The sequence below is a fragment of the Tyto alba genome, unplaced genomic scaffold (genome assembly GCF_018691265.1).
Source record: "Tyto alba isolate M040663 unplaced genomic scaffold, T.alba_DEE_v4.0 Super-Scaffold_18, whole genome shotgun sequence".
Taxonomy (NCBI): domain Eukaryota; kingdom Metazoa; phylum Chordata; class Aves; order Strigiformes; family Tytonidae; genus Tyto; species Tyto alba.
The window spans coordinates 30460700-30481637 of NW_024881280.1; the positions used below are offsets into that span (position 1 = coordinate 30460700).

Below are 20938 nucleotides of genomic sequence, written 5' to 3' on the forward strand. Positions count from 1 at the left end.
CACGGAGGCAAGACTCCTCCACCCCTCTGGGCAAGTGGGTGGATGTATCTTACATGTGTATGTGAAATACTGGTACCATTACACAAATGGCACGTGGTCCTACTCTTGCTCCCCAGCTCTTTGCCTGTCAATTATTTGAAACAGACAGTGTAGGGCAAGGGAATCCCTCCTAGCATGCTTTGTTATGACGTCTAGCAAAACCAAAGCCCTGATCCAAACTGGGCCATTGCGATCTTTGGATTTTATCCCTTGAACTTGAAATGATGCTTGGGTGCTACCTACCACATGACGATATTTATTCTGTACTTGCTGTATGTGAAATGAATTGATAATAGCTCAGTTTTGATACAGAACCCAGCTCAAAGTTTATGCTATAAAACATGAATCAAAGCTTGAGATGAACACTACTTGTGTTTTGAAAACTGAAAACAAAGATTCTTAAAATCCTCCAAGAAAAGAGAAGCAACTTTGGAGTAATGCTGCTCACTGCAGACTGACCTGCTGCAACAGCGAATTGTGATGAATTATCTGATGGGTGGAATTTTATAAGTTCCACACAATACAATAAAAACACTGGAATGATTCGTGACCTGCCAAATAAAGAGGAGTAACTCTAGCCAAAGCATCCCTTCCTTCTGCCAGCATCTACCACTAATTAGTTTTCCATTTTTTAAAATGGGAACAAATAGAAGTGATAAAATGGTTTCTGGCACGCTGAACCTGAATTGATAAACTGTGGAAAAATCTATCACACAGATAACACGACAACAGACGAAAACAGAAAGTTAAAGCTAAGCATACCAGGCAAAAATCCCTATGTAAAAAAAAAACAATCAACCAACCACAACAACAATAAAAGAAACACCCTCGCCTTTTCAATTCAGAGAAACTCTCTTTCAAATAGAAGTCTCAGGAAAGTTAATTAAAAAAAACCAAACAAACTAAAAAACGCTTAAAAAAAAGTTTAGAAAAAGAAAGCTGCCTTAATCATTCCTACTAGATTCTCAATGAATACTACACCCCAATGGCTTGGAGTCTCCATCTTAGTCCCACTCAGTGCAACAACTGTGCAAGCTGCACAAAATCAGATGACCATTGCATCTTCAGATATTCACAGATGGTCTAAACCAAACAACAAATTTAAGCCCAGTTGCAGCATTCCCCTTGTAATGTCTGTCAGCTGAGGACAGTACAAACAAGTTGAAACCTGTTGAAGAGTCTTTATAGAGCTCACTCGCAGGTGGTGAGAAGCAAACAAGAGTAAAGGTATTTTCTTGTTGAGAGATCTGCTCCTGCTACAGCTGTTTAAAGCCATATGGAGTAAATACAGGGTGATGTGAAAATAAAGACTTTTATGAAGCAGGACTTACGTGTCATCAGCCCCAAAACACCACTTTTAGAGCAACAGTTCTCAAGGGATCAGCACAGAGTCCTGCCTGAGTAAATGGGACCTGACTGCTTCAAGTCATAAACAAAATTAGTGCAGTAAATTCCTGTAGTCACTTTATGTTTCCAAAACAGTGGCTAAATTCTAGTTAAAACTAAAATAATTAGCAATTACTGTTGTAGAATACTGAAAAATGGATCTGCTTTAAAAGAGTACCGTAAAACTCAGAGAAAGCATCCAGGAATTATGAAATTCTACTGTTTTTCCTCCAACGGTAATCTTGAAGATATGAATCAGTATGAAATGGCTAACTGCTGTACTTGAGCTAATAACATGAAAAATAAAAGGAGATAACTTTGAAACAAACAGGAAGAAACCCTGACTTTCTTGATTATTTGCCTTGATTCACACTCTGTTATATTTCAAAAGCTAATGACTATATAAGTTGGTGTTATGTACTTTTTATTACACTAAGCATCAGTGGTTTTCTGTTGTAGGGCTAAATGGGAAATAATATTTTCAAGGCAGAAAAGAATATAGCTTGTGAGTGCCACATGGCAGGTAAAGAATTTGAAGTGTATTGAAATGGTTCCTGAGTCACTTGAACTCAAAGGGCATGTTCCAGGTTAAAATGCAAGTAGAACTACCACTGTTTTCTCAGACTGCAGAATACGACTGCTTGAAATGTTTAGATGTGACAGTGGGCTAATCACAGTAAAATGCCTTCTATAAGGAGCAGTGAGTTTTGAACGTACATTTTGCCTTCCCTACTTTCTATGAAATAACCTTGAAGTTTCTGAAGGGCAAATCCACAGTATTTTACCAATAAATCTAACAAAACCAATTACTATTATTTCTCCATTCTTCTTTAGCCCCTGTGTGCATACGGATGCACTTAGAGCGCGAGCCAGATGAGCTCTGGGATTGGCATTAGCATTTAGCTCTATGGTAATCTGTTACAACACAAACCACCTACAAGAAAGAACCTGCATAACATGCTTAGGACAAGCCTACGTGGCCTAGACCAACAACTTCTACAGTATACTGGCCTGACAATGAAAATGAAATGAGCTATAGAGCATGTTCCACAGATGAGGTCCTTGTTATGAAAGGAAGAATAAATACTAGAGAATACTGCCTCACCAAAAGAAAAAAGGTAGTTTGGGTGACTGTGTTTAGTCTTTCTGTTCTTTAACTTCCCTGACCCCTTCAAACAGGGTCTGAACTCACATTTCTAAAATCTTCTCTGCTTTTCCTTTCTTTCAGTCAGCTCAACATCATTGTCAGGCTCATCAGCACACACTACCCATATGTACTGCCAGGCCTCCTTCTGGCAAAGTGTCTTTGGGTTGCAAAAAAATGTAGGAAGTCAATGTAGTTAGAAATAAATAACACTGTATTTATAACTGAGAGGTTAAGCACACATAGTTAATATACGCCTTAACTGATCTTAGTTCTGCATAGTTATAGGAAAATTTAACAGATATCTAAGTGTGGAGTGGGGAATGTAATTCTTCAAAATAATGCTTTTTGAAAACTAATTTCTACATGAGTAATTTTGGATAACTAATTTCTCCCTTTCTGTTTTAGTCTTCTACACTTAGAAGCTAAGCTACTAATAGGATTAACTGGCAAGACCTATGATGAATTACTTAATATTAAAAAAATAATTGAGACTTCTAGGATTATAATGATATAGAGATGCTGGAAAAACTATTTAATGTCAAAGCTACAGTTAGCTAGGAAATTTTCAGCCTGAGAGAGAATACACAGATTTGTTTCCTGGACAATGGGTTGAAATATTCATTGCCATTTCAGGCATTACTGAATGGTGGCCCATTTCAGGACTTTTCAGACGTCAGCAGTAAGGGCTACTTTCCACAACAGCACTCTGACTGTAGGAGATAAAAGACTGTTTATTCTTTTTTCAAAGGGGAGGAAAACAATGACAAAAGCAGGAAGGCAGCAGTAATGCAGAAATCTGGAGGTGATGATAAAGGGTAGGGAGAACAGAGAAAGTTGTTTAAATAAATCCATTCTGGCCAACATTAGGCAGGTGACAACCAAGTATACGTGACATTCAATTGAAGTTCGAATCATCATTTTTCAATTTAGTAAAGAAAAGTCTGAATTTCATTGGGTGTGATAAAAAGCATTTTGAAATACAGAACACAAACTGAAGTATTTCAAACCTTTAGAACACAGCTTTGCGTTGTTTTCCCCGAGTGCGCTACACAACCCTTGAAAACAAGAAAGGACACTGCATTTGTTCAGAAGCATTACTGCTGCACTCGGTGAAGAACACCTAATTGATACCGACATGGTGCTGCTTCACCCTTGACATCTTGTGAGCAGAGCTAGCCAAATAGCAAGCCGCTATAACCCCGGCCTCGGAGAAAATTTCAGTTAGCGACAAATGGTGAAAAACAGCACCGGAGAACAAGGTAGATCTTAAAATGAGAATTGCTTAACAGAATACAGTGAATGGATGTATGGATTTACACACTAACTGTATGAGGAATAATTTAGTTGCACATACAACTAAAGAGAATTTTAACAGCATTTCTCTTTGAAAGCACTAGTTTCATTGTTCAGCTGATTTAATTAATATAAAACCCCAACATTTTAGAAGGCACTGAAATAGCAGTGAGCACAAATACAAACACACTGCCCTCTGCAGCCAGGTGTGTGTGTCTCAGAATATCTCACATCTTAGGTAATGTAACAGTATGACACAATTAGTTCCATTTCCCAAGGAATTTAATTAAGCAGAATACAGCTAAACAATTTGTCATTTATTCATGGATCAAGCCACCACTGTCTGCTGTCATGTTGTCTTAGGCATTTCATTACTAAAGCAAATACAGCAGCAGCTAGCCTCTCCCTCCAAATGCTCCCATTTATCATTTTGTTGGTGAACAGATTTCTTCCATCACTCTTAACTGCTCCAATTTTCACACTATTGCCAAGTCTTCCTGTTTTTCATTTCAGTAAATCTTTAAAACAGGAGTAAATCGGTGAAGACCTTTGAGACAGCAGCATAATTAATAACTCATTTCTTTAGAAAATCGTGGTTTTAGACAAATGAAGTCTTTTAACGGATCGTACCAAACAATAAAAGGTAACTGCACTCAGATAATACATTAGACTTCTGCACAGAGCATGTCTTCACGGCCACATTAACAGAATATGGAGTCTGCACTTCAGACAAATGCAAGAGTCTTCATGCAGAAACTCCAAAGCACAGGACATGCCGCAACTCACAGGAGTAAGCACATCAGTTCTCAAGACACAAGACTAGACTTTCTAGTCTTTCTTCACACATTTCTTCAGTAATTTATATTAATAAGGTTCTTTCTTTGTAGAACCAATAGATCATATTCACGGATATGTACTTAAAGTGAGTTATGGACAAAAAGCAGTATGGAAAAATAGTAAAGCTTCAAAGTTTCATTTTTCATCCTTTTTACCAAAGCAATGTATCATCGTTAAAATGATGGATTATAAAAGGAGAAATCTTGCCTATTCCCAATAAGCCACTCTTGTTCAAATATAAATATAAACTAGCATTTTATTTAGTTTTTGTTCTTTGGACAACTACAAATAATATCTCAAATCAAAGATCCAGATTTCTAAACCACTATCATCAGGGAATTTTACTGAGTGTCAGATGTCACTCATTCTAAAATTTTAATTAAAAGAAAAAAATCCTTCAAAACTGATTTTAGGTTCAACTATTTCACATAATTTTACTCGGAGAGGCAGGGCTAGATATGTATGCTAGAACTTGAGCCATCCTTAAGTCTTATTTCTTTTTTGTTGCATTTTATATATAAAGTTATTATGATTTACACTTGATATTTGCCCCCAAAAAAGAAATTCAGTAAAGCTTATTAAATAAATCTAAGCTGTAAGGTAATTGTTATCTTGAAAAAGTAGCATTTTATATTGCTAAGCATTGCTAGAAAGCCATATCAAATAATTTTAAAATATCAAATTCATCACAGAAAGTATTTTTTCACAGAACTTTGGTTCATAAACTGATTGTCAGCTTAGAATTGTGAATACAAATATTACCAGTTAATGTTTCAGCTCAGCTGTTGTTATAGAGGCTGGTACCTCCACAGTGCTGTTGCTATAGCTCCTCTGCCACAGAGAGCATGCCTCTCTATAATAAATAGGTAAATATACACAAAGTGTTGAGATGTACAGATATTCAACTATACACACAGGCAAGAGTAAACACTGCAAACTTCCTCCTTGAAATACTTTCTGCAGTAGTCAAAAGATCAAGAAGGATACAGAATCTTGTACTTTTTCCCCACATGGAATTACATAGACAAATATTTTTACAGCATACATCTTTAATATTTGCATTTAAGCAGCATAAATCTCTCAGCATCTATTCAAAACAACATCTTAATAGAGAAAAAGGCTAGAATAATAGAGAAAGCTTTTAAAAACAGAATTTTAAATTAAACGAATGCTTAAAAAGGACTGGCCATTCCAATGATACTAATAGTTATCCTCCAGCTTACACTCAAACTGAAAAGCTCATAGAATGGGAACCTGGATTGGACACACAGTATTTTTCATCTCACATGACTCTTAAGGCAGCTAATTTTTCAGTCATTCTGAAAAGCACTGTGTGTTTACAGACTATTTATCCAAAGGTGGATTCAGAGGAAAGGCAAAAAGACACCCCAAAAGACCATAAGCTTTCATTTTCACTGAGCTGCACTGCTTTAGGTCGACTGGCTGCTTCGCTTCTTCAGAAAAAGGAACCGTTTGGCACTTGTCAGTAGGCTCAAATATCTTGAAATGTTGAAAAGGTGAAACAAAAAACTTTCCTTGTGCTGCCTTCCTATCTGATCTTTTGTCTCATATGTTCCCCTCAGGGATGCACGAGAAATTTATCTGAATAATTCATAAGCACCCAGGCAGAAACCAGCTTCTACTACTGAACAAAAAGATTGTGTAAGAAGCTGACTGCAGCTGTTCTACTCTGTTCTATCTGGAGTAAAAAAATAAAGTAATTTTCCTAACATAGTAAGCACAGAATATAGAATATAAACACGTATGTATGTATGAACATTATAAACAAACTTAGGCATTTATGCTGGGGAAGGCACTTTTGTGCTTAAAGCTACATATTCCTTTCAAAAAACCAAGAAATCATACAGCATGAAGGTAATCATCTTTTAATTTGGAATTAGCAGAATGACTGGTCCTTCCTCTAGACTAGAGCACCCAACTCTTCTCTTATCATGAGCCACCTTTATTTCGCAATGGCACTGAATGTTAGCCAGATGCAAATAACTGCTTTTTGTGCAGTTTCTGTCAGGTCTGAAACAGTCTTATTGCCTGCAGATTCCTTTCATGTCCAACACACACAGAAGAGAGAATAAAAAGCCAGAAAAGACTGTTTCCAAAGCTATTTTGTTAAGAAGAATGTAGATCCAAAACTCATATTCTATGAGTTACTCACACCAAGTTAAGATTTCACAGTGCAATATCATAAATTGAGACAAAAGTCCTTAGGAAAGCGGACTCAAGACTCACCAGCCTCTGCATGCTTTTCACATGGGTGGGACTAATCGATAAGGCCTCTTCATACCAGCGTTTGGCTTCATCGATGTTTCCACGAAGTTCAGCCACCTGACCCCTCATGTAGAGGACGTAGTGCGACATCGGAAAGAGATTAGCTGCTTCCTGGGTACACGCTGTGGCCTCAGCAGGCTTCCCAATTCCTATGTAGACTTCAGCTGTGGAAGGAATGTGAGGACCAGTGAATGATTCTTGCTTCATCATATGATGACTAGATGTTGTCATGTGTGCTGTATTTGTAAATAGTTTCATTCTAAAGAGAGGCTATTTTCCTCAAAAAATTTTGCAGTTTGAGAGAAATTATTACGTAAGTTATTTTAAATTAATTATTCCTTTAGGAATGTTGCTTTTCTAAATGCAATAGGAGTTTGAACCTCTAAGCAACTGTTTCAAACACCAGTAGACTCTTTATAGTTTGTTATTTTTAATTGATGTCTGTTTTTTTTTTTTTTTTTTTTTTTTTTTTTTTTTTTAATTTTAGTTTTATTTTTAAGATGTGAGCACACCAGTATTCCAGTACTACTTAGGAACAGAAAACCCAACGCAAAACAGAGATCCTTACAGTAGGTAAGAGAACACAACTAATTACAGGATTTTCTGATTTTTACATGTCAGCTGTTAAGGAAGCAGTAGCAATTGCTCCAGGTGCCAATCAATAAATGGCAAGCCTGGTTCTAAACTGCCAACTTCAGAGCATTTTAAAAGAAATAGAATGTTATTTGGTATGAAAAGTTTTCTAGTTCATTTATCAGAACACGTGAAATGCTTAATCAGCTTTCTGATCTGACAAAATTTGTTCATGTTTTCAAGGACTTTATCTAAGATATACTCCAAATGCTAAGAACATTTAACTCTGTAGCTTTTTTTTTAAAAAAAAAAAAACAAAACAGCAGCTATATTTAATTTTACATAAATCACTCCTGATGAAAGCAGTTGAGTAGCCTGACATACATTTGTCTAAAACAGATTGACTATATGGGAAAAAAGTGATTAACAACTAATAATAAAGAAAGCATTTGCCTTCATTAGCTCTCATAACACTCTCCAACACTGCTATTTCACTACGCTGCTGGATTATCTTAAACTCTTGCTGAAAGAGTGGGAGTAGAGAGCAATAAAGAGATACTAAATGCAAGAAAAAGATATGAAAGGTTCTGAGTTGGGTTACCTGTTTCTTAGAAAACTGAAAACATTGAGCCTCAGCGTAACTGTATAACTGCATTCTACTGTATCACACCGTACAAGAATTTTATAGATTAAGGTTTAAATCCAAGTGCTCCATCAAAACAGCAAAGTGATCTATCGCCGTTCAAGACATGCTTCTCACTGCACAGTACAGGCCACCCATCTTGGTTTAAAGGCTGTCAAATCAGGATCTCACACTACAGTTGTGGGTTTGGGATTATGCCTAAAACTCTGAATGGGACTAATGTCTGAGTGCCTTTAAGAGATCTTGCTTCTGAGATAATTGCATCAAACAGATTTTATCCCTAACTAGTAAACTTCAGTGCAGCAGAGTGTATAAACCTTAACTTACAGGTGATACCTGCTACGAATACTGATAATTATTTTAATCAAATTTATAACAATGACTAACAAAAAATGGACTTTCGGTAGCAGTTGGCAAGTAAGTACATTTTAAAGGTCCTACTAATTCTCTTTTTTTTTTTTTTTTAAACTGATTTTTGTAGGGTTGCTGGAGTAAATTATGTTCTTCCTCTAAGATCTGATCCTATTGATGGGAGAACAGACTTTTTTTTTTTTTTTTTTTAACCAGAACAGTGTTATTTTGTTCCTCAGTTGACTCACTGATTTCACAGAACACATTCTACCTAACATAAATAGTATGTCCATGTGGATGTATGGATTAATGCAGCCTATTTTTAGAAACTAATTAAATGCCTTTTGATGGAAAAAATGTCTCATCCACATGAAGGACTAACACATGAAATTGCAGATCCAGCAACACTTCTTTTTCCCCCCTAAAAAAACTACCGCACTTAGTCAGAGATGGTACTGTTTAACTAAAGAATAGCAAATCTGGAAGATAATGAAGGGATAAAATTCTGAAATCAAAATATAAATTTGGGAGAAATTAAATTTTTCTGGGAATTTACTTTTATTAACTGTTCATAGAGTCCAAAGATCAAGTTGTAGCCATAATTTGAGAGCTAGACATAGAGCATAAAGTGTGAATTGTACTGAGAGGGCTTTTTTTAAAAAAGACCTAAAATATTTTGGAAAAGCTTTGGATACTTCATTCTTGAGTGCTTTTCTAAAGGCTATGTGGTCAATATTACTACATGAGAAACAAGATTTTAGTGAGTTTAAAATACACTGCATTATTTAAATGCTAACCACTTGAGCTCTCCTGGTTTTATTGTCTCTTCTCCAGCATCACCAGACTTGAAACACAGTTTTAAATACATGTTCCCAAGTTGCTCGATGAAAAGACATTTGGGAAAAATATAATTTACATGGACTGTAAAAGGTATTAAGTAAAAGCTGTAATTAAAAGCAAATAATAAGCAGAAGTCAAAATGACTGAAGTAGGTGATTATCTGCTACCACAATAATTCTAGATTGAAAAATAAGCAGAGATTGGCTAATTTAACAGACCACAGTTGAAATTCTATATTCCTTGAGGGGAAACAACTATGGTAGCAATGGCTTTTAACACTAGCCAATAGAGGCTGCAATACTTCTTATAAATTAGCCTTGAGCTACTGTAAGAGAAACTAAATCTTGCTGTCCTGCTTACTAACTGCAGAAGGGAAACTTGACAGTTACTAGCAGATCTTCCTTAAAGTATTAAATTTAAAGCAGAATAAATCCTCTATGTTTAAGTTATTACAGTGTTATTTTAAAAATAACTTCTCCTTTTTTTCTACCAGAAGTGATGTGATTAATCACTACTCCCCCCGAAGTAAATCATTGCACAACCATACAGGGAATCAAACAGTTAAATGTGGTACGAGTCTAAAATCAGAAGCAATTTCCCAATGGTAAATCTTCACTTTTATTTAAAGAACGTGTTCTGTAAGGCGTTAAGTAATTTTATCACTGTTTTCTAGGCAAGTAACCCATATATACTGATGAAGATACCTTTCAGAATATCTACTTTGTATTGTGTTTCTGGGAGGAAACTTTATTCTGAATGTTCCTACAGTAAAGAGCCTTTCTCAAGGCTCAGGGCATTTACTGTAGCAGGACAAGTAGTAGAGTAACAGGATACCAAAACACTGAAATGCAGCACAGATCACCAGCCTGAAGTATCAAGAACAGGATCATTCTGAAGTCAAGAGGAAGTAGACTTCAGGCTGCCAGAAGCTCTCTCTCACCTCTTGCTTTTTTCTTTCATTGTTCGCCATCCACAAAGAGTCAAAGCACTCTTCATATGCTGTTGTGTCCCTCCCCTGGATCTTTAACACTTCAGTTCATTCTCCAACTCAACTCCCTCCTGCTTCCCACTCATGCTTCCTCCTGTTTGCGATGAAGAATATGGCCTACAGACCATGCTTACTGGGATAGGTATTTTTAAGAGTGGAAAGTGGACTGGGCAGCACATTACGGCAGCAGACCACCCATGTGTATGCAAACCTGACTAAGTTCTGAACTAAAAAGGAATCAACAAAAAGTGTCCAGACTCCTCCCTTTGTGGGCAGAACGGTAGCAGTCACTTGCATGGACTGGATAAGCAGCAACAGGACATAACCAATAAAAATTAAAAAACAGGAAATAATCCAGTGCAATGGGCTGTCACAGAAGGCTGAGAAATAATCAGCATTATAGGTGTTAAGAGTTCCTGTAGATGGCTGGCTGTGATGTTTTATAAATATTTAAAATCAATGATGCCAAAATGAAGGGCAGGTGACTACATTATGCCCTGTCAGACTTTGCCTTGTACTAATCTGTATTGCTTTCGAGGAGCCCTTCCACCCTCAAATGAGATCACTATTATTAATCACCACCATTGCTCTTTCCTTCCAATCTTCTGGGCTTTTACTTTAAAATACTAATTAATAACTGGGAGTCATTGCCCTGTAATGACTTTCACACAATAAAACTGCTAATGCAAAACAGCTAAGAAATACAACACCAATTTGTTGAATGTAAACATGAAGAAAAAAAAAAAAAATTATGTCACTGAAAAATGCTCAAGTCTGAGAGCGGACCAGAGCAGAACAATTGCTGACTGAGTTCTAAATTACACCTTTTTGATGCAAGTATCAATAAAAACAACAGCACGGTATAAATTTTTAATTGTGTAAAAATACACTGGATCACTATTTTCTGGTTAAAATTTTATATAACAGTCAGTTGTGATAGTGCATTTAGCCTGAGGCTTGAAGCATCATAACAATACTGAATCCACTCAAGATGACCACATTTAGAAAAACAATCCTGGGTCTTTAACATTAATGAAGCTAGAAGGAAGAGAACTGAATGAGAGCTCATTATCACAGCTGCAAGGGACAGGTTGCTACTACTACCCTTCTTTTTCACATATGCAGAGTTATTTATTTTTAATGCTAAAGCTTTTCTAGTTGCAGGAACTATTCCATAATCTTAGAAACATATTTTTCCAACCTGGAAAAAGTTTCATCTGATAAGTGGTAACAGATTGTGAATGAAACCAACAGATTTCTGCAAGTCCTTAGGCTAGCAAGAAAGGGGAGGGAAAAGAACAAGAAAAAATTTTACTGTCACAGTACCTGCATGAAGCCATATTTGAGCCAGAGTCATCCAAGGATGCAGGGGACCTTGCTTAGGGGCACTGCTTTGCAGAGATGAAGCAACCTCTGACAGTGCTTGCTCCACTCTGGAAGCTGCTATTGATGTGGCATGAACTGAACCTGTAGAAGTAGTAAAAAAAAAAATTACCATCATAGAAAGAATGAAGGCCATACATGTTGCATAAAACATTTAATTGTAACCCTTTTCATAAGAGGTTTTACCCCAAACTCCTCAAGATTTAATTTACATGTATCATTTTGGAGATTTTTTTTTTGAAACGTCAGGTTAATTTTCCTTGTTTATGAAAGCTCTTATACTGGTCTGAAAGACTATATAAAAACCACACTGAACATTGGTAACTATACCTGACACATTTTTGGGTTGCTACTATAAATATCTAATAAAGTTGACACCTCTTTTCTGGCAACATACGATCCAAAAAAGGTTCGTGATGGTATTGTACACTCTAATCTTCAGGTTGCTGCATGCACTTTGATGTTAGTAATTGCTGCATCTTTCCATAAAGTGCAATTAGAGGACTATTTAAAGACTAATAACAGTAAAAACAAAGAGAACTAAAATACACAAGATGAACACAACATACCCCATCACAAATACACAAGTAAACTACACAGAATGTAAACCTTAGCTAATCAAGAAAGCTGAGTTAAAATGCCTTATGGCAAAAAAGTCCTTTACACAAAGAACATTCCCAAAGCATACCATGTAAAGGACCATTTTTGTAAAATGAAGCATTTGCAAGTGAGATTAGAATCTCATTGGCAAATACTACCCTTTTCAAAGTACTGGGAATAAAAAAGCTTCTATCACTAGAGACTATCTAATGGCAACTGTACTTTGGATAGCCAATTACTGACAGCATATTTAGTAGTGATTTTTTTTTTTTTAACTCAAGTTCATGAATATTTTAAACTACACTCCTTGTCATCTAACCTTCAATGTGTCTCTAGTTGTTTTATAATTATAAATTACAAAATCTCAGACTGACTAGGCCCGATTAATAAATAATGGAAGTTAAATATTCCATACTGGAGCAGATGAGAAGTCTTCTAAGCCCATCAACATCTCTGTAATGGTCAAGAATGGGAAGTACCCCAAAGTAAATTACTGAATCCTGTACAGGTTGAACTGCACCTCACAAGTTCATCCTCATCACTGGCTGTTAAGAACTAAATTAAACCTTTGCTCTCAAAATCACAGGTTTCCTAAGAATTTTAGCAAGATGGGATTCACCACATAAAACATACATTCTGGAGTATGACAACATAAATCAGCAAACCAGCAAAGGAGAAGAAATTCCTAGTACACAGATCAGCAGGAAGAGGAAGTTTGTCTGAAAGGGTGCATCATGTCTCCCTTAACTGACAGAAACAAGGGAAAAGCAGCATAGAATATAATTAGCTTTTCATATGTCATTATGAAGAAAGAACTGCCCTGGGATCTGAAATAGTATCTGGCCATGGAGTTTGCCTTCCTTTACTGGCTGATGAAACAACTCTAAGTCCAGCCTGCAGAGTTGAACGTTCAACTAAACTTTCTGTGTGTCTTATCTTTAAGGCTTAACTTCTGAAGAAATATAAAAGAGAAGTCTAAGCAAGAAGCATGTGAAACATGTTGCAAGAAAAATACCAGCAAAGGTACCATAAATAAACATTAGTGACCAGTAATCCTCTTCTTGTCTGACATCCATTTCTGTAAATGCACATCAATGCAGCTTGTCACTTCTTAGCCTTCCAATGACCAAGAGTGAAAGAGCCGCCACATTTCCCCCACAGAATTTGTAAAGAAAAGGTATGATTCACTCACACAAAGGATATCATCTAATCCCTTCCTTTTAAAATGCAAGTATTCAATTTAGTATCAAAGAGTGCCTATATTTTCCTAGTATTTAAAGGAAGGATTCTGTCAGCCAGCCAGGCCGCAAGTAATTTCATATAGAAAGTGCGCTGTTAGATTTTAAACTCTAGTACTTAACCATGAAGCACATATAGTAATATACTATTAAAAATTTTTGTACATTGATTTCTATATAAAAAAGAACTATACTGTGATAAAACTCTTATGGGTTGGAGTGCCACCTATATTAAGTTTAAAACAAAGTGGATACCCAGGCCTTCCTATGGTAATTAACTCCTACCCTGGACTTTATTGTGAGTGGCAGAAAAAATGAAAAAAACTTTCAAAAAAACTTTTTAGAATTTTTTTTTCAAAGTGTTATTATTCAAATTGCTTATATTCTCTGTTTAGGAAAAAGCTATCCCTTAACATATTGCAGCAATTAGTTCTCTGAAGAAAACACAGACATATACAAAGTAAGTCTTCAAGCGTCCTTACTTCAGTCAAGCTACTAGAAAATAGTTACCTCCTAACTTTCACTAAATTAACACAGCTGGTATAAAAACATATTCTGAATTAATCATGAATATTAAAACCCTAAAATTCAATGTGGGCCAAGTAACTTAACTGTTTTAAGAACTCAGACTGCAGATTATTCAACATAATCAACTAAATTTAAGATGCCTCTAAGCATCCCAAATAAGTGGATCCTTGGGGTTTAAATCTGTAGACCAATGTTAAACAGCATACAAACAAACTTGATGTAATTTTCTGCAGGGCTGCTTGGAAATCCCAGCCTTTGAAATCCTTTGTGTTTCAGTCTTATTTAAAATGTAGAGAGCTTAAGGATGTTGCAAAACAGCACAAGAACATTGATAACTGGGCTTTTTTTTTTTTTTTTTCTTTAAAAACCCTCCTTGCAGTGGCTGTTAAGAGAGATATCAAGCACAGGGTTATACAGTTTCCAAAAGGAGGAGGGATGACCTCTGGTGTAGTCCTGCATATCTGATCAGCACAGCCACCATGTCCTTTATCACACTTTTACATCTTTGCTACTACATTTCTTCTTTTTTTTTTTTTTTTTAAATAACAGTAGTCTTTTGACACTGCCCATTCAGGCATCTTTTGGGTACATTGCACTCATACCAGTAGCTCTAACCCATAAACCCCTAAAATGCTTCTTTAGTATTGCCACAATTCGCTGTCATCTGACTCATTTCTGGCTGCTTCTGTTAAACAGAATTAGTAAGCTTTCATTTTCCAGACAATTAAAAATCATTTAAAGAACCTGTGTACCAAAAAAGCTTTTTCCGACCTTCCTCCAAATTTTATTCAATCCTCCTCTTACTAGAACTAACTAACCTGAACTATTTGTTCCTTGTTCTAGCACAAGGATCCTCAGATTCAGATCTTTATAATCACAATTGTAAAATATATAGTAATTTCAACTACCTGTGGTAAAGATACATAGTGGTTTGTGAGAAGCTAAGGGTAAAGAGTGGATCTCAGAGTCTGCTCAAGGTCTTACAGATCCTATGCACCCAGTTACTTATTTGGTGGCTCCGTGTTGGTTTTGTCATAAGCTCTGCTCTCTATTCCCAGCCTGACCTGTATTTTTCTTTCTTTAGTCTGTGCTCAGTACCCTCAGCCAAACACAAACATATCCTCAGTTTCAGTGTTACGATTCACTCAGATGTAGCTTCCTTCAAATGCTCAGATAGAGTAGCAGTAATTTCTGGTTTAAAATTTTACTGTTTCTTTCACGCACACAAATATCCGTGCTCTTCCCAGACAACTTCTAGACCTGCTGTTATAGCATGACACTTAAGAATCAAGAAAAAAATCCTCAAAATACCACAGGCAGCAAAGTGTCTTTATTTTGAAATAGAAAATCATGAGGCCTGGAAAAATAATAAAACCCCAAAATGGATCCTGGCTACTCACTTTCATTTGTTTAGCTTTGTTCTGAAGCTCGATTATACTAAAAAGGACAGGTGTGAAATAGGGACTGTCTTTGCAAGCTCTAGAATTCACTACTTAAATTACTTCTTGATTAACATCTGGAGTCACAATCACATTGCACACTGCAAAGTGTGACAAAAGGTCTTACTCATAACAAGAGGTTTCTAAACTGAAAAGGTATAATCTCCCACTTAAGTTTCCTATAATGACATTTGTCCAAAATTTACAGAGTTTCTACTCACCATACTAACATATTCTCTGCAACATGGTTATGTTAATGTTTCAATGCAATTTCAAATAGAAAACCTACTAACAGCCCTGCACAAACACAATTTAACCAAGAAGTTAAGACATCTCATAGAAACCATTCTTTTCCAAGTCACACCTACAATTTAACTTCTGTGAGCAACAAAGTGTTCAATTTGTTCTCTTCAGGCTTTTCTTAAGATAAATATTACAGGAGAGTCTACAAGAAAATCATCTTTTAAATACTCTTTTTAAGTCACCCTACGTAAATAAGCGTGTTATGACTTCTTCAGTTCTTTCCTTGGCCATTTCCCAATAGATTCTTCACAACGGACCCTAACGGACATGAACTGGACCCTATCAGCCCTTACTCAGCATGCAGGCTTGGAGAAAAACAAAATCACTTTGCTCTGTACATCAAATTTTCCTTCTGAAAATGAGTAAAAGAATGGACTATCATACTTCATGCTCATATCAACTGACAAAAACACTACAGCAGGATTTCTATTTATACCATAAAAGAGAGTATTACTAAACGTTTTTACATTCATCATGTTTTCAATATTTCAACATTTACATTAAGAAAAAAATGCTTTAACAGCAATGCTCATGCAGGAGAAAAAAGGAAAAAACCCATGACTTTCAACTTTACATGCTCACAAAGCTGGCAGTAAGAACATTAGTGGTGTGACATACAGAGATGTCTGTGCTGCAAAAAGCAATCGCGTGATACAAAGAGGCAGTACCTTCTGCAGGACTAATAAATCACTGAATTAATGCATTTGATAAGATAGTTTGGCAAGTTTAGCCAAAATTAACGTTTTTTCCTATAAAACTCACTAAGGGTCTGACACCTTTCACAATCACAGATCAAAAAACTAACTTCTCTTTTGGTACCAAGTTATGGCATGAACACAGTAGTAGTCAGATATGGGCAGCATCGCGCATAGAGCATCCTCTCCGATCTTTGAAAAAGATTTTCCTTGCTTAGTCACTGTCAGATACGCTGGTTTATGTCTCTTCTTTCTTTCCTCTCCTCCAACAAATTGGTCTCCTGTACCCATATATAAATATGGGTAAATTTTAATAAAAATCCCATAATTTACTATTCAGAGCTAAACACACGGCTTTATAATGTAACTGGTTAGAGAAAAAAAAATGTTATTTCACATCCCAGTTAAAGCAGCAGTTATTTTTATTGATCTGTATACTTCATTCTCTCTTATTTAGCTTGTTTTCATAATTTCATTATTTTAAAGTGTACTTTTAAGGGATTTATTCTACAAGCAAAATTTGTACCACAAGAGGAGGCAGTAGTTTATTATGACTCATGACAGCAGCTGCAATGTTGCATTCTGGACCGCCGTACTCCTTAGGAACAGTAGTGGCATAAAATCTCCTCTAATGCAACATACTGGCAGCTGGCCATTATGTTATACAAGACCTTCCTAATATATCTTTATTTGGAGTCCTCTAGAAATGAATACTGCCTCTTTAATTATTAAATGCAGGTGTTAGTTGAGTGCATTCAGATCTCGTAAGATTACAGCCCTTGGGGTGACTGAATGGGCAAAGAGCATCAGCCTTGCTTTACACACTATCAAGCTTCTAATACTGATGGACAAGACCTGTATGTTTTGTGGTAACAGAAAAGGTGATTTAAGTCCTTAAGAAATTAATAGAACTACACAGTGAATACTACTTACAAACTGAAAAAAGGGAGTAAAAACCATGAAAGTAAGCATCTGATGGATTGCCTTTGAACAGATCAAACCACAAATTAAAATCCAAAATAAGAAGGAGGAAAAAACCTTTTATATATATATATATATATATAAAAGCATATAAACCAAGAATTCCAAGAAAGCCAGGGGATTTCTGATAATCTTCAAACTGTAAATCAGGTTTACAGGGCTTCAAAGATTAAAAAAAAAAAAAAAAATTACTGTTTACAATAAATAGTTTCATAGAGCCTTTGGTACACCTCTAAAATCATGTTCCTGTTCAACAGAAATTGGAAGTCAAGTCAATAATACAACATGCCTTTTGCTTCTTTCACTAGAAAAAAAACCTATGAACTGAGCAAGATATAGAACATGATATTTTCAGCCCTGGTAACTATCCTAACATGCTCTAAGTATCCAGGCAAACACCTACTTACTCAAAGATAGAGCGCTTTAACTTTCATTTATTATTTACACTATACAAAGGACTTCAATATCTATCTTTTTTTTCATGGTTCTGCTACTTCTCGTTAATATAGTGGAAGGTCCTTTCCCTGAGGATACTGTAGCTTGGAAATGGAAAACTTGGGCTTTACATAATGGAATTCATACTTGGGCTTCTGCATTCTTTCAGTTTGCCTTCATCCTTGAGTGGGTTCTTATTAACTTGTAGCTCTGCAAAGAAGAAGTAATTTAATGCTAACTGGGATGTACTGTTTATAGTGTAGGTCTGAGCAAGTTCAACTCAACCACATCCAAATCTGTAATAGGAATCAATCAGCTATTCAAATGCTTCAGGAAGAAAGTCAGACTTCAACTAGTTAACCTTCTGCTAAGACAGAGATTTCCTAGAGTCTAAAGGAAGCACTTTCCTTAATATCCAGTTACAGGCTTACATATGAGCTAGTGTTTTCAAAACACTGGTCTTAGGTCAGCTATTTTAACAACTGAATTTTGCTAAAAAGATTTATTTTCTGCATTTTGATAGGAATTAATATCTTTGACATGGTATCGGTTTAAAGGGTGGATATCAAAAATCCATTTCTTAAAACTGATTTATAGAAAATGGAGTGACAAAACCAGCACTATGCATAAAGCTATGAGTGAAGGCCAATTTAACAGAAATGAAAAGAAGTTAAAAAAATGTCTGGAAAACTATGTTGATTTTACCCTGCCACCTGAACTACTCTGGCAGCATTACTGTACAGTCTGTATTCAAACAACATGGGAATTGATCTTGCAGCATGTTTAATTTGGCGTCATGTCAATGAACAGAATGGCTCTCGACCTGAAATAGCATAGTGCTGATTTTCACTGCTCTAATACCTCTGAATCATTCCAATATACCCTACCTGCAATATGAAAATACACACTGCTGTTTGGGCAATTTTTTCCTTCATGTGAATTTTCAGGGAAGGTTTTGGATGCAATTAACTAAAGGCTTTCTGAAATTAAGTCATTAAAAACTGTATAGGTAAGAAGGAAATTCTGTGGGACGGACAGCTTTGTTGGGCGAAAGATGTCAGCAATGGAAATAATTTACAGCAATAAATGCTACAAAGCAGTCTTGGTCAATAACCTCTTTCACTAAACAGCTATCATTTTCTGTAACAGTCATAAGAACACAGTATTAAATACGTCTGTAACTTTACCTCTTTTGGGATCAATAAAACAGTCTATTCTGATGAAACTCTTAAAACCCATTCAGTATTTAATGAAGAGCATCTGAAAGTCTATTTCACTGACATTCTGTTAAAACTTAAAACTATTTAAACACGGTTTATCAGTTGTGAAGATTATCAGAAGACTACAGCACAAATTAACACGCCCATCAGGAATAGAAAGCCAATTTACAGCGAGAAGGTGTACAGGGCTCAGGAACTTGGTCACAGTATGGAGAGGCTGCATGGGGCCAGACAAAGGTATCTGGTTTAGGATGAGGATGAGGAAGATGAGAAGATACAAACAGTTGGAGAGGAGACTCTGTTCTTGAGACAGAAGATGAGGAAGTATCAGAGGCTAAAAAGCGAAACAAAGAGAATGATAAGGGTGTGGGGGGTGGGAAAGAAAAAAGATCCAACAGGGTTTAATGGACTCATGGATGCCAAAAAATGCAAAGCATTTATTTCACCATTCAGTAAGATGGGAATGGCTTCTACATAAAATAAATACCATTTCTTCTGAAAGCAACATAAAAAAAAACCAAACCAAAACTAAAAACTGTACTCATATATACTCTCCTTCCAAACTAGATTAAAAAAAAAAAAAAAAAAAAAAAAAAAAGACAGACTTTTTCCCTATATTCTAATGCATAAATTTGTAAAATATATTTAAGGGGAAATAAAGACCAAAGTTTAAAACTCAGCTACTATTGTTTCTTCCTATGATAAACTAAGTGGACTTCAACCAATACACAACAAATTGAATAATCTGTTTTTAAAGAGATTGAATGCAACTTACCTTAACCAAAATAGCCAACTGAGTCTCAAGTGGTTTGAATATGCATATTTGTTTTTGGATATTTATGAAATGTGCCTGCCTCCCTGTGAGATTTTACTTCAGTGATTGATTCATCAAAACTTTTTTTCCCTCCAGATTTATTTCCTTCATCAATATATACAAATATGGGTACATGCCACTCATAGCAAACCAGCTGAAATAGAAGGCAAACTTAAAGCAGATTTTCCAGTTATTGATCGGGGCATTAGAATTAGCAAATCCACAATACACTCTTTTGATACTTCAAAGGTCACACAAATTTAAACTTGCATCCTTTAATCAGTTCTGAATAGGGGATTGGTAAGAGCTCTATATAAAACTGGTTTTTAAGCCTTTTTTTTTTTTCTTCCCAAATTTCAACTGCTTAATTGTTACATCTAAGAAAAATAATGTTTTACACCCTTTACAGCTAGATTTTTTTTTTTTTTTTTAAAAAAGGATTTTAAAATTCAAATTGCAAGTACGTAAGACTCCTGATTTGAATTTCAGCTCTCATTTTTTGGAACTCTGGCCAAACTCAGACTAGACAGGCAAAGGGGATCAATATCATAGGTGGCAAGCAAAGCTGGGAAGGGGAAAATTTCCAAATGTTCATGTCTACATACACACATAAACTCATACACATGGTAGCATTACACTGTGTAAAGAGGAAAGGAGCAAGCATTTCTGTCCTAGGAGGATTTTCTGCCATATCCTTCCTACATACCCCTATTTTAACATTTGTTTATTTATTTATTTAAATGTCAAATTCCTTCTGCATTTCTAAACAATGGGGATCCACAGAATTTGCACATGAGCTCTTTCATCCTATAAGGGTCTAACATCTCAGCCATCTATTGTTCCTATCATCTATCTTTTTTGAACAATGTTTTTTAGATAGTCTGCTTAAAGTTTTCTCACTCAAACGTTATGACAAACT

General features: G+C 35.8%; 1 protein-coding gene across 1 annotated transcript in view; it reads right to left on the reverse strand.

Annotated features, from left to right (window-relative positions):
* TTC7B (tetratricopeptide repeat domain 7B) overlaps window positions 1-20938 on the reverse strand; it is a 142683-nt gene that overhangs the window by 23136 nt on the left and 98609 nt on the right. The window contains exons 18-19 of the mRNA XM_033010547.2: window positions 11710-11850; window positions 6950-7152 (exon numbers count right to left, since the gene is read on the reverse strand). Coding sequence (XP_032866438.2) covers window positions 6950-7152; window positions 11710-11850 — 344 coding nt within the window. The remainder of the gene's footprint in view (window positions 1-6949; window positions 7153-11709; window positions 11851-20938) is intronic.